Source organism: Uranotaenia lowii, chromosome 2 (assembly GCF_029784155.1).
Source record: "Uranotaenia lowii strain MFRU-FL chromosome 2, ASM2978415v1, whole genome shotgun sequence".
NCBI classification, from domain to species: domain Eukaryota; kingdom Metazoa; phylum Arthropoda; class Insecta; order Diptera; family Culicidae; genus Uranotaenia; species Uranotaenia lowii.
Window position 1 is genome coordinate 353,404,834 of NC_073692.1, and position 13,731 is coordinate 353,418,564.

The 13,731-nt window shown below is 33.4% G+C and overlaps 1 protein-coding gene across 1 annotated transcript in view; it reads right to left on the bottom strand.

The window, feature by feature from the left end:
* Positions 1-11,223: 11,223 nt before the first annotated feature.
* Positions 11,224-13,731, bottom strand: part of LOC129743071 (protein phosphatase 1 regulatory subunit 12B-like) — a 186,006-nt gene continuing 183,498 nt past the window's right edge. Inside the window, exon 11 of the mRNA XM_055735014.1 lies at positions 11,224-12,829. Within this exon, the coding sequence (XP_055590989.1) occupies positions 12,372-12,829 (458 nt within the window). The 3' untranslated portion in view covers positions 11,224-12,371. The remainder of the gene's footprint in view (positions 12,830-13,731) is intronic.

Below are 13,731 nucleotides of genomic sequence, written 5' to 3' on the forward strand. Positions count from 1 at the left end.
TGATTGTGACGTCTCAGTCTGTACCAATACTAGAGCAGGGCTGCCTTGGCACTACCTTCTTTAAATATTCCTTGGTAGAAGTCGGTTTAAAACTTTTAAATATTTGAAGTTAAGATGGTTTTTGTAAACGGGAATGCAGATGAATTCGCGATGTGGCCGAGGTGATTTGCGCTACCGTGGTTTCCAGTGTTTGGCTTTAGATGAATAGACCCAATTCTCAAGAGTCATCAACTGAGTCTTAGTTGCTGAGGCAGCCTTAACCGCTGGATTATTTTCACTAAAGATGGAAGAAAAGGATGTTCGGATATTACTGGTCTTAATTCCAGATTTAAAGCTAAGTACATATTTTTCTTGTTTTCCATAAATTGCATTTCAGGATAGTTTTTAAGATAGTGAATAATACCACACTAAAATTATTGGGCTCATACCCAATTAAACAAGCAGATTGCTTAAGACCTCATTTTTACAATTTTAAAAGTAATTTGTTAATTGGTATTGTGGTTTCAGATCTTTTAAAATACTTAAAAAAGAGGTTACGCAGAATAAAGGCCGTTAATTCTATTCGGTAAATGAAAAAGAATTTTAAAAATTTAAAATAAAATTTAATAGTTCTATTTAGGTTGAAATATCATTCAGTTTATTGAATAAATGCTCTCATTATCTCACTTTTTCTTAAAATGTATAGTCAAATTTATTTGAAACTCCTTTTAAAGATCTTCGATCCAGAAAATTCTGACTTCTTGAAGCATGTAGCAATTGTTTTTTTGAATCATTCTGATGAAAACAATACAAAACAATAGTTTAAACACTAACTGCGCTGCGGAAAACGAGAATAGTAATTGATTTTTTTGGTGATTTTAGTTATCTGAACCATTTGATTGAAAATTCTAACAAACATTCAAAACATTCTATTTTCAGTAATCAAAGTTTGGTCGTTTTCATATAGACACATTTTTATAAATACAATTAATCCATAACAGCCATTCTTGCTCGAAACTGGTTAGGTTGGTGATCTTTGAATGACCTCGATAACAATTTGAACTGAACTGTTCAACTTTTAAATTTAAGATTAAAGACAAATCAAGGGCATGGTTGCTAGAGTTGAAATCTCCCCATTGAGACACTATAGCTCTTTATAAATTGAAATAATGCTTTTTTTAAAATATATATTAGAACATGGTAAGTCCAAGAAACGAAAAAAACATCTGACTGTCCAATTGAGAACTCGTTTTCAATTTATAGTTAGACAGTTTTAAGTGCAGGGCGGAATTTGTTAAAACCTCCACACTAGTCAAAAGTGTCTCCTAATCAAATCCCTTCTTCCATTCCTTAAACAAAATCATTTGCTAGGATGCAGAGTAGAGTGCCCCAAATGACCCAGCTTTTAAAAAAGTTCTGTGCTGCAGGCTAAAATTAATCCTAGGCCTAGTACAAGATCTCATGCCAAATTCGGGCCAGATCGTTTGTATGGGATTTTGAGACATTATTGTTCGGGAGAAACATGAAAAGCTTGTTTTGCATCAATACTTTAATTCTCTTCGGTCGATTTCTTTTCAATACGGTTTTTCTTAAAGCATGACAAACATTTCATCCTAAAACTGCATTTCGATTAGAGTTAAGCTAAAGAAGCTATTAGACTTAAAATTAAGCTAAATTTTTAAGGGTGGTATCAAAAATAATATATTCAAAGATACCTAGCTCTCAAAATTTTTCATATAAATGCCAACGGACAATCTTTCAACAAACCAAAACACCATCTACTGACAGAAAAGGTCAACATTTCTCGATAATAGAATTTTTCATTCGTAGCTCTCGTTCCGGGGGGGTTTAAAATGCACTCCAATATGCTTTTGTTCAAATTTGGAATACATTTACAAAATGCACTCTGGCATACTTTCACCAATTTTTTGAGAAAAGCTATGCCACTGACTCAATTCAATTGAGAACCTGACTCGTTTTTGCGCATTCAAATTACTCAATTAAAAAAATATCTTCAATTAAAACAGATAACTTATTTGTATTGCATATTTCGTTGATCCTGATCATTGATTCCAAATTTCACGGAACAGTGTTGAGGATAATGCGATTAAGGGTTTTGATGGGGGGGGGATGGGGGGGGGGGGGGGTTTCTGTTATAATACAGTTTTTTTACCAAGGTCTTAATTTAATTTAGTTTGGTTCATTCAGATGCAGATAAATCTAGTTTTTTAAGATGTTTAAATAAAAATCTTAAAATTGCAAAGCTTTCCAGTCTAAGTTTAAACAACTAGTAGCCACTTCAAAGCAAGTGATAAATATCATAATTCAGTAATTTTACATTTTTTAAATAATTTCAAATCAGCAAATGTTATTTCGGGGAGGGGGAGCAGGGGGTATAAAATTTCATTCTTCTGTCCACGTGGTATCTGAACGGCCCCCAAGGAAAAAAAGCTTTGAATATCGACTCTGTCGACTCTGATTCCGAAAACCGTGCTAATTCTGGAGAGCCAAGATCACGTAGAGAAAACCCTAAGTGTGTTTGTTGTGCAAATCAACCCTCAAACTGCTAGTTATCTCCGACCGTGTAATATAAATTGTTTTTTTTTCCTTAGCGTGTTTTACTGAATAGTTGCATTTCTGCCGCAGCATTTGATGGTGGCGCTTTTGGATTTTGTCCGTCGATTTTCGCATGAGTTCCAAATCTTGTAATGGATAATTTTTGGTGGTATTCTTTATCTTTACTCTTATCGAAATGCAGTCTTCGGATGAAATATTTGTCATAACTTATGCTTTAAGAAAAGCCATTTTTAATAGAAATCGGCCGAAGGAAATCAAAGTTATTGATGGAAAACTGGTTTTTCATGTTTCTTGCGAACAACATGTCTCAAAATCCCATACAAACTTCAGACTCCGAGCGACCCCTTCTCGTGATCTCATCTGGCCCAAATTTGGCATGAGATTTTGTACTAGGCCTGGAATCAATTTTACATAATATTTCACAGCTTTTCAATTTCAAATTTGGGGCAGTCTAATGTAGAGGTAGGCTCCGCCAAGAGTGTAATATTCATTATACCTTCTCATCCTTTTCTACCTTTTCCAAACTATCTCTTGACTACTAGGCTGGCTGGCGCCCCTAATGACGGTTCAAAGAATATGGAATAAAATTTTATATGATAGGGTTTTTGATTACGAATAAATGGGATCCCTATCTCTTTCCAGCAGTTGCTGATCGCAAGGAGAAAGGGGGGTTGTTTTTTGGCATAAATCGAGTACTTATTAGGCAATAGAGACCATATAATATGTGAGAGGCGAGAGGTAGTTCGTGAACCCTTCCCCCCTTGGAAGAGGGAAATGGGTGAGGAACCCATACCAGTAAAAAATACATTTGACTTAAATAAAGAATCAATACAAAGCTTTTAAAAACACAGCAAAAATTGCAGTTAATTGAAATCTAATTTAGAGATAAATTCTCAGAAATTTAGATTAATTCATTTTTGTAGAGCAAATTAAAAACTCCAGTTGATGCTCCCATTTCAAAGCGATTGCTTCTGAATTATGTTGCAATTTAATTTAAAATTTAATTTAATTCATTTTCGAATATTTTGGAAGGATTTTGGAAATTTTTAAAATACTTAGAGAGTTAAGGAGTATAAAGCATGATCATTGATAGCAGAATATTAAAACGACATTAGTGGCTACAACTAAATGTTTGTTACAAACCCAGATTTCATGTTTTGGAGTAACTTTGGTCACTATAGTTTTAACGTACCTCAACATCTTCAAAATAATTTCTTTGATACTAATTAGCACAGAAGGCTTAAAACATAAACATCACTAACAGTAATTATTTGTTAGGGCCCAATTGAATTTTTCTTTTTCTTATAAAAACAAATATACTTAAAAGATGGATAAAGATGGATGGATACTTAAATAATCCAAGATTTATAATTCAGCCTGAGTTCGTGTATATACAAACATTTTTATCCAAGAACCCGCTAGATGATGTATCATTAGGCCACTGTAAGCTTTGTATGAAATATCATATTTTTTTCAATTTTAAACCTCCCATGGAAAAAGCCAAAGCCAAAGGTTGTTTTCACTGTGAAAATAACTATAACCATTTTCGAAACGATTCGTTGTGTCCTGAATTAGCGATGAACTGGTAGTTCAAAAATATAGATCTTTACCACGGAAAAGATATTCAGGGTTTTTGACTGCTTATTTGAAAGCTGTTTAACCCTACACAGCAAAAAATTTCTAAAAGTATACGGAATCTAAAACACGAGCGATCTATTTTTTCACAAGTCTAATGAAAAAAAGATGTAATTTTCCACTCCTTTTGATGTTATTTTTGTCTTTTTTTAAAAAGCGAATAAAAATAAATTGTTTTGGTATAATTTTACACTCCGTAATGTAAAAATAATGCGGCCAATGAAATTTATATCACAAACAGTGTAAAATTATAACTGTTGGATTTAAAATTGACTGAAACTGTTTGTTTGTGCCATTTGCCAGTCGAGTCATTTTTCGAAAACCGAGTCGTTCCAAGACGAAGCTCCATCATCTCTATGGTAAAGTGGTAGGTTTTAAAATTAAAAAACAAACTAATGATGTTATTGAAATTAATAACTTGTTTCTCGATTACAGCGACGGCAGATTTTGAAGTGGCAGGGATCCGGAATTTGATTGCCAGGAGAGGAACTTGCCTGAACAATCCGAGGCATTTGTAAAAATCCATCCTGACCCGACAGTGACGTATGGATCCGGACCATGACAGTCCGGAACGGAATTCCCTTTGGTCCCCCCGTGACGCTGGCCGGTTAGAATATCAGCAGAATGCCCCAGCCTGGCGGTGCTCTTTATGGTGGGTGTACTTTGTTTTTTAAACTGCTGATCTTTTTTTTTTTTAATAAATGTTTAATAGTAATAAACTAGTGTAATTTTTCTTTTCAAAAGGCTCATAATATATCTCAATATTCCATAAAAAAGCAAGTATCCCGAAACAAATCTGAAATTTTACATCGCTGTGTATTTTCACACGACAATAAGCTGTTCCCTTTCCGTGCATCGTTTTTGGTCTAAATTTACACGCCTCAATGTAATGATGATGTAATTTTAGATTATAAACAATGTTCCGTTTTCGTGCATCGTTTCCAATCTAAAATTACACGATTTTTTCTTGCTGTGTAGGATGAAAATAAAAAATCGCAAAAAAACTTTACATAGCCGATGCATTTGTTGATTTAAATAACTTTGGCAAAAAAATTTCCGGAAATTATTGAAAGCTCTAGCAAGCAAAGCCTGCCATTTTAAAATAGTTTCAGTAGAATTCAGTTTTTTATTTATTTTGAAGCATATACAATTTTTTTAAAGTTTATAATTGATAAAATTTTGAACCAACTTTACACTTAAGATATATTTCTGATAGAACGCTATACAATTGACACATATTTACTTATATGTTATCATGATAAATGAAAATTCAAGCTGACCGCCAAAATCGAAATAACTTTCAACTTCGATACTTTAATAAATTATAATTTTAATAAGACAAATCTTTTGATGGTTTTTTTCCTATCATAAAATAAACTGCATACTTTTTTTGTCAATTGAGAAACACTAACAAATTTAAGTATTTTTCATTTCCGTGAGATAAATTTTTTGTTTCACAGTTTTGAAATTGCTACGTTTAAATGCCTTAAAAATCCAATAGTATAGCATTTCCATCATTTGATAAATTTTCTAAATTCTTTTTTTTTTCTAAATTCAAGTAGAAAGCTTACTCTTGAGAGTTTTCAATCTGATTACAAATAAGAAATAATTTTTTATTTTCTTTAGAGGCACAATTACATTGCGCTATATTTTCCTTAAGGTTTGAGATATTTCAATAAAGAAATTTGAAAAATGTCTCTATACAGATTATTCAGTTAGAACTGTTTTGAAAACTACTGACTGTTTAAGAATTTTTATCTGGAAGACTGAACCAATTTATGTGCTCTGGTTTTAAATTTAAAGCTCTGAATTTTTTTTAACTCTGTTTGAATTTGATCCTTAATTGATTTCTGATTTCTGATTTTGAATTCTTATTTTGAATTCATGTTCTTTATTCCAATGATGTTGATTTAAAGGCATATAAAAAATCTTTCATATCTTAATTGTGATTCTGCTTTCAAATTCTGGTTTTTTTCAAGGAATATTGATACTACTCAATGATTATATTTCAAATTTTTAATCTTTATAGGAATCTATTTTTGATTCATTCTTGGAATTTTTAAAGCGATTTTCTAATACAAATTTCGAATTTTAAATGTTGAAGCCACTTGCTTTATTTAGTAACAATATTAGTACAGCTGTAGAGTAGGGTGTCCCAAAATTGCATAACTTCTGGAAATCTGGGGGCTCACCCTCCAAATGGTAGATTAGGATGTGCAGAACAAACTTTTGTATCGAGCCGACTAAAAAAAATCATGTTTAGAGGTTCCGCAAGCGCGATCTTTAAAAAAAGTCCACTTTCAAAAGATTTGATTTTATATAAATTCTGGGTCCAAAAATTTTCATAAAATTTATATATTTTATATTTTTTAAATTTTGTTTGAGTTAAAAACTACACGTAAAAAATACAAAATGAACCGAATTTGTATCAAAATGTAAAACTAGCAAGCTATTTTCAAGAAAAAAAAATTTTTTTTGGTCCAAAAATTTCGAATTCAACTGACCAAAATGTGTACCAAGCGTAAAATATTTTTGATACCAATGCCATCAAAAGATGCGGATTTTTGTCCACTTAAACTTTGCTGAACAAAACATGTAGTTTGTATCAACGTGTGAACAGCTATTCACGATTTAATGCTTAACAAAAATCACAATTTAGGATATTTTTTATTTAATTTATCAAATTTGTCTTAATAAATACCTACTTTAATATCAAAATACTTGCAAAAAAAGACTTTGATGGTTTAAAGGAGTCACCAGAAAGCCATATGCCGAATTTGAGCAGAATCGGACAACAGGAAAGGGTTGCACTGAATCTCAAGTGTGAAAGGGATTCTGAGACATAGTGTTCTAAAGAAGCATAAAAAACTGGTTTTTCATCATACATTTTTGTCTTCAGCAATCGATTGCTTGATTATGAAGGTTTTATTAAAATTTCAATTAAGACTAACATTTCACTTGAAGACTGCAACTCGATTGGACTTAAAACAAAAAAGTTATGGCTGTTCCAAGCAGGCTTCATTTTGCTCATCTTGCCCAAAAGGAGACAGTGAACTTTTTCGCTCCTAATAATTGTGAGGGGATTTCAAATGAGCATTTCATCATCTGCTGCTGAGAGAGCCAAGAGGAATTTTTTCTCAAACGAATTATCACTCTTCTACTGTCAGAGCACTGTTGGTTTGTGACTCTGAAAACACCTCATCAGCACAACGTGTGATCAGTGAAATGAATTGCTCAGTGAAGGCAAGGGCATAGTTTTACTATTCTCATCGCTCCTAAGAGAAAAAGAAATGCAAATCACATATGAAATTTGGCCGTTTCACCAAATCACGTGGACAGCTTTAATGTGTGATTGAACCGTCCTCTTTCTATATGAAATTATGCAACATTGGCCCCAGCAAGTGCTGAAATAAACCACAACCGAAGCGTCCATCACTGTTCGGTCGTTGATTTCTCAGCCAGTAACTGAGAAGCTGATGAACATATCTCCCTTCTAGAATGAAATTGGGTGACTGTGTTTTTGAAGTGCTCTGCAACAAAACGTGGGCTGCTTGATCGGTTTAAGTGTGAGAAAGCATGTTTCTCTTAGGCATTTGACAAGCAGATGAGAAAAAGTGAGCAAAAATCAAGAGAATCGAAGAAGCCTGGTTCCAAGATTGTATTTTTGTGGCAAATTGTCGTTTAACACACAATGAGTACTTTTTACTCATTGCATTTTACAGGACAATTTGTAACCAAAATACAATCTTGGAACAGCCATAACTTTTTTGTTTTAAGTCCAATCGAGTTGCAGTCTTCAAGTGAAATGTTAGTCTTAATTGATATTTTAATAAAACCTTCATAATCAAGCAATCGATTGCTAAAGACAAAAATGTATGATGAAAAACCAGTTTTTTATTCTTCTTTAGAACACTATGTCTCAGAATCCCTTTCACACTTGAGATTCAGTGCAACCCCTTCCTGTTGTCCGATTCTGCTCAAATTCGGCATATGGCCTTCTGGTGACTCCTTTAAACCATCAAAGTCTTGTTTTGCAAGTATTTTGATTTTAAAGTAGGTATTTATTAAGACAAATTTGATAATTTAAATAAAAAATATCCTAAATTGTGATTTTTGTTAAGCATTAAATCGTGAATAGCTGTTCACACATTGATACAAACTACATGTTTTGTTCAGCAAAGTTTAAGTGCACAAAAATCCGCATCTTTTGATGGCATTGGTATCAAAAATATTTTACGCTTGGTACACATTTTGGTCAGTTGAATTCAAAATTTTTGGACCAAAAAAATTTTTTTTCTTGAAAATAGCTTGCTAGTTTTACATTTTGATACAAATTCGGTTCATTTTGTATTTTTTACGTGTAGTTTTTAACTCAAACAAAATTTAAAAAATATAAAATATATAAATTTTATGAAAATTTTTGGACCCAGAATTTATATAAAATCAAATCTTTTGAAAGTGGACTTTTTTCAAAGATCGCGCTTGCGGAACCTCTAAACATGATTTTTTTTAGTCGGCTCGATACAAAAGTTTGTTCTGCACATCCTAATCTACCATTTGGAGGGTGAGCCCCCAGATTTCCAGTAGTTATGCAATTTTGGGAAAAACCCTACTGTATAGGTCCTAAAATGCTACCCTAGGGAACTCCAAAGTCACCGACGAATGTGTAAAGGCAGGATTGGAGTTGCAACTATATCTAATTACCTTTTTGGATTGGCAGGACCTAAAGGCTACACTGGACCTCGGGATTTAGTCATTTGACAACCTGTGATATTATTTTTCCGTATCAAGTTTGCATACATTCCCAAGAATTTTCGGATCATTAAAGACAGGAAAGTTTTTCAATAGAATCAAATATATTTTCTCACTGTTCGGCTTTCCGACAGATTTTTCTCTGATAACGAAGGCTGCTGTCTGTTTTCCACTAAAATTCCCCCTCGTCCCGTTGTTCCGATACTTCAATAATGATGAGAAGAGACGTGTTGTACAAACAGCTATTACAAGTGTGGGTATGTTTTAAAAAAGATGAACATCTTCTATTTTCTGAAGAACTATTTTGTTTTGTTGTTTTTTTGTTTTGCTATTACAACTCTTGATCGTTTGAATCTGTTGCTTCGTTCTACTGTTGGATGGATGGATTTATGAGTCGTTTTCTAAAATATTTATGTATGAATTTGCATTAACGTAGTGCAGTTTTCCTCCGGGAGTGTAAAAACGGATCAACAATACTTTCTTCCTATCTAACAGTTTTAGTAAAAATATAAATCCTAAAGTTCTTACAGCAAGAATAATCACCATGTGTGCTAATGAGAATGTACGATGCAAAGCTATATGATATTGTTTATTTTTCTAAAGTTTCTTTTTTAAATGTAATATTTTACAACGAACCGTTCAGTTCTAGACGATTTTTATCTTTGATTGTGGGATTCATCCCGGGTTTTTTTTTCAAGTAAATATAATTGATTGACTTTGAATAAATCTTCTACAATACAAGTCTAGAGTGTTTGCTAGGCATGTGTTACTAAAGGTTTTTCTTGTGTTTGCTTTTCGGTATTGAGTAGAGTACAAATTTTACAAAATATTTACAACTTGAGGATATAGAATCCCCTTTGACTTGACATTTTTTTTTCTATTTTTCATATTATTTTTAACCATTCAGTTCCCGTCTCAAATTAATTTTCCGTTAAGCTCATTACCAGTTGTAGTCCTATCTGCAACTTACTTTTGATTTATTTTAAGTACCTTTTTCACAGTTCTGTCTACATTCTCTTACACTCTTCGATATTGCTTGGTTTTACTCACTTTAAGTAGTTTTTTTTTCTGTGTTTTAGAATCATTCTACGGGCTGAGGATTCAGATAAGTAAAACAAAAAAATAGATGAAGCGATTCATTTTATTTTTGCTCATGTTTCACTAATGACTTGATATCTTTAACAAACCGGCTGCAAGAACTGCGCAACTGAATTTAACCAAGCGGAAAGCCGTTAAGCCGTTAAGACATATGTACTTGCAGCAAGTTCATAAACGAGTTAATTAATAACGTCTGTCTTTGCTTAGAGTCTCAGGTGGATTAGAATGGCCTTCGCCTTTGCAGAATTAAAACTCAAGTTCAAGTTTGTTTTCATGCATGTGATGCAGAACAATTCGCGCTTTGTGAGAATTGAGCGAAGTTATGATTTGAAAAAAAAAATGACAACTGGTTTAGAAATGTTACTAACAAAACGATAATGAAGTCAGAATTCTTGTTCAAATTCAGAATTCAGATAAAAATCTTGAATTCAGAATTAAATAGAATTCTAATTCAAGTTTCAGGTTTGAAATTTCAAAATTTAGAATTCAGAAATGAAATTGAAATCCAGACTTTTAACGATTTCTATAACTTTCGCAATTTAGAATTCATACAGAATCAGAATTCTGAATCTGAGTTCTGAATCTGATTTCTGGATCCGATTTTCGGATCTCAATTCTGAACCTGAATTCTGAATCTGAGTTCTAAAATCTGAATCTGAATTCTGAATCTGAATTCTGAATCTGAATTCTGAATCTGAATTCTGAATCTGAATTCTGAATCTGAATTCTGAATCTGAATTCTGAATCTGAATTCTGAATCTGAATTCTGAATCTGAATTCTGAATCTGAATTCTGAATCTGAATTCTGAATCTGAATTCTGAATCTGAATTCTGAATCTGAATTCTGAATTCTGAATCTGAATTCTGAATCTGAATTCTGAATCTGAATTCTGAATCTGAATTCTGAATCTGAATTCTGAATCTGAATTCTGAATCTGAATTCTGAATCTGAATTCTGAATTTGAATTCTGAATCTGAATTCTGAATCTGAATTCTGAATCTGAATTCTGAATCTGAATTCTGAATCTGAATTCTGAATCTGAATTCTGAATCTGAATTCTGAATCTGAATTCTGAATCTGAATTCTGAATCTGAATTCTGAATCTGAATTCTGAATGCTGAATTCTGAATCTGAATTCTGAATCAGAATTCTGAATCTGAATTCTGAATCTGAATTCTGAATCTGAGTTCCGAATCTGAATTCTGAATTCTGAATTCTGAATTCTGAATTCTGAATTCTGAATCTGAATTCTGATTCTGAATTCTGAATCTGAATTCTGAATCTGGATTCTGAATCTGAATTCTGAATCTGAATTCTGAATTTTTAAATTTATTTGAATTATTTTCTTTGAATTATATTTCTGGATCTCGAATCTTCATTTGAAAAATTAAATTTTGAATAAGAAATTTACAATTCATACCTTCTCTCATTTTTTTTGCAAGATCTGAACCGAGAAAAGAATTCTTTGCATAAGTTTCGATCCAGATTCTGAGTTCTTTTTCCTAATTTTCTATTGAATAATGTTTTCAATTTGACAGAAATATCAAAATTTGGATGCAAAATCAAATTATTTTGGCAATTCCAAATTTGAGCACCTTTACTGTAAAATTCAGCTGCAGTTCCTGCCCGCCGTTCATTGTGATGTCATTTGAATGCAGCCGAAAAAAGTAGGACAGACGAAATTCTAGGATATAAAGTAAGACGTGAGCTTTTAGGTGTTTTGCCTTTACAGAAAAATATACTTTTATTTCGTACTAAGTGCTAATAGTAATTGAATACTGAAGATAATGATGAATATTTATTAGGCGTTGGTCCACTTTAAGGACCGAGCGGGAGCAAACAATAGTTTGTTGAACTAAGTATAGCGCCTAAAAGTAGACTTCTACCCTACAGCAATTTGTTCTTCTAGAATTGTTTCCTGGGTGCTTTCGATCTATGTAGATAAATCTAATACTCTAACGAAATCGTTCGCGTGAATGGAAAAAGGTCTCATGAGTTTTTCCGTCTGTTTTTTTTAAGGAAATAGAAAAAATAGAATCTCTCAATAAGTTTGGTTACCTACACACTTAACTACATACATATCGGTTACAAATATTTACAAATTACGGCGACGGATTTTTACCGAGTCCTTCGACTTTTCCATGAACTAGTCTATCGAATTGGATTATATCACAACTTTAAGTTGCCTTTCAGCTTCTTTTAACTTGTCCCTTCCAAACATGCATTCTCTAATCCTAGGGCAGCGCTTAATCCGTTCTAGCTAACCAAGTCCTTTCGTTTTTTCCCTTATACTTTTGACTTACCAATGATGTTCTCCCGGAACTTTTCCTTACATGATCACGCAGCACCGCCTAGACCTGGTACTATCGCTGACCACATCACTGGTATTGCCGCTGAACTTATTCAGCGTCCCACTGGGAGTGTCCGGCCGTGTTCCGGCAACACCGGAGGAGGCCAAAATAAGCGACCCGTTTCCGTGTGACTGTTGATCTCGATGCTGCTGCTGGACCTGCTGAAGGTGATGGTTGTTGAGCTTCTCGATCGGAGCACTTCCGTTTCCGCTGTACAGATACGGTTGCTGGTGATGTTGGTCCATTCCCGAGGAGGACATCAGGGCCAGTTCCAGGGGTTGGCCTCCGTTGCCGGTTCCGTTTCCTGCGGCCGTCGTCGTCGTCGTCGTCAGACTGCCCTGGCCACTCAGAAGCGACCCATTTTCCGGACTCACGCTCGATCGATTCTGGGACCGGTGTTTCTTCAGATCGGCCAGCGTTCCTGCGACAGATGGATCTTGTGGTTTGAGATTCGGTTTTTATTCGGTATTTGGATGGTGTTATTGTTTTATATTTGTGTGTTGGTATAAATACGTGTGCGAGTTTATTTTTTAGTTTTAATTTGCCGTTTTTCATTCGTTGTAGTTTCCACGAGTGGTTTGGGGAAGGAGGTGGAGTGAAAGAAGAAAAAGAAAGAGAAACACATTGTTGGCTTGTTGCAATTGTTTTTTTACATTCTGTTGATTTGATTTGTTATAAAATGTTTGTATTAAGTACTAACGTGCACTTGTTATGATTTCTATTGTGAAGAGTTAGTGTGCTCAAGGCAAAGCATGAATAGAAAGAATTTTCAAACAATTTGAAAATGAAGCTATACTTTACGAAAAAATGCAATGATGTTTAACTGAAACTGTGTCAAATAATCATTGAAACAGACAAGTTTAAATTTTTGCCAAAACTGTTCTGTTCTCACGGATAGGGTCCCTTTCGGTACATCGTCAACACCTGTGCAAGATAGGTGTGCAGAGAGTCGCTAACTATGTGACTAAAAAAATTTGTTGGGAAGTTCTTTGGTTTGAAGCCCATTGTTAAAGATTAATAGCATGGTATGCAATGAACAACGTCCAGGTGATGCTTAAAAACCTTCCTAATACGCCTGAGTTCAAAACAATCGAAACATGTAAAGCTACTGTCGCATAAAGGGGAAAACAATACAAAAAGGTGATCAATGTTTTCAAGATATTTCACCTACATTACAAGTAGGTACTTTCAACTGAGCTTTTGATATAGATAAGTGATTAATAATCTAGTAGTGAGATAGATTTTTTTTTGTAATTTACATTTTAGAACTATCGTGGCTTCAACAAGTTTTCAGACTTTAACAAGTGTAATAATTTTGTTGAAGACGTTAACATAAAA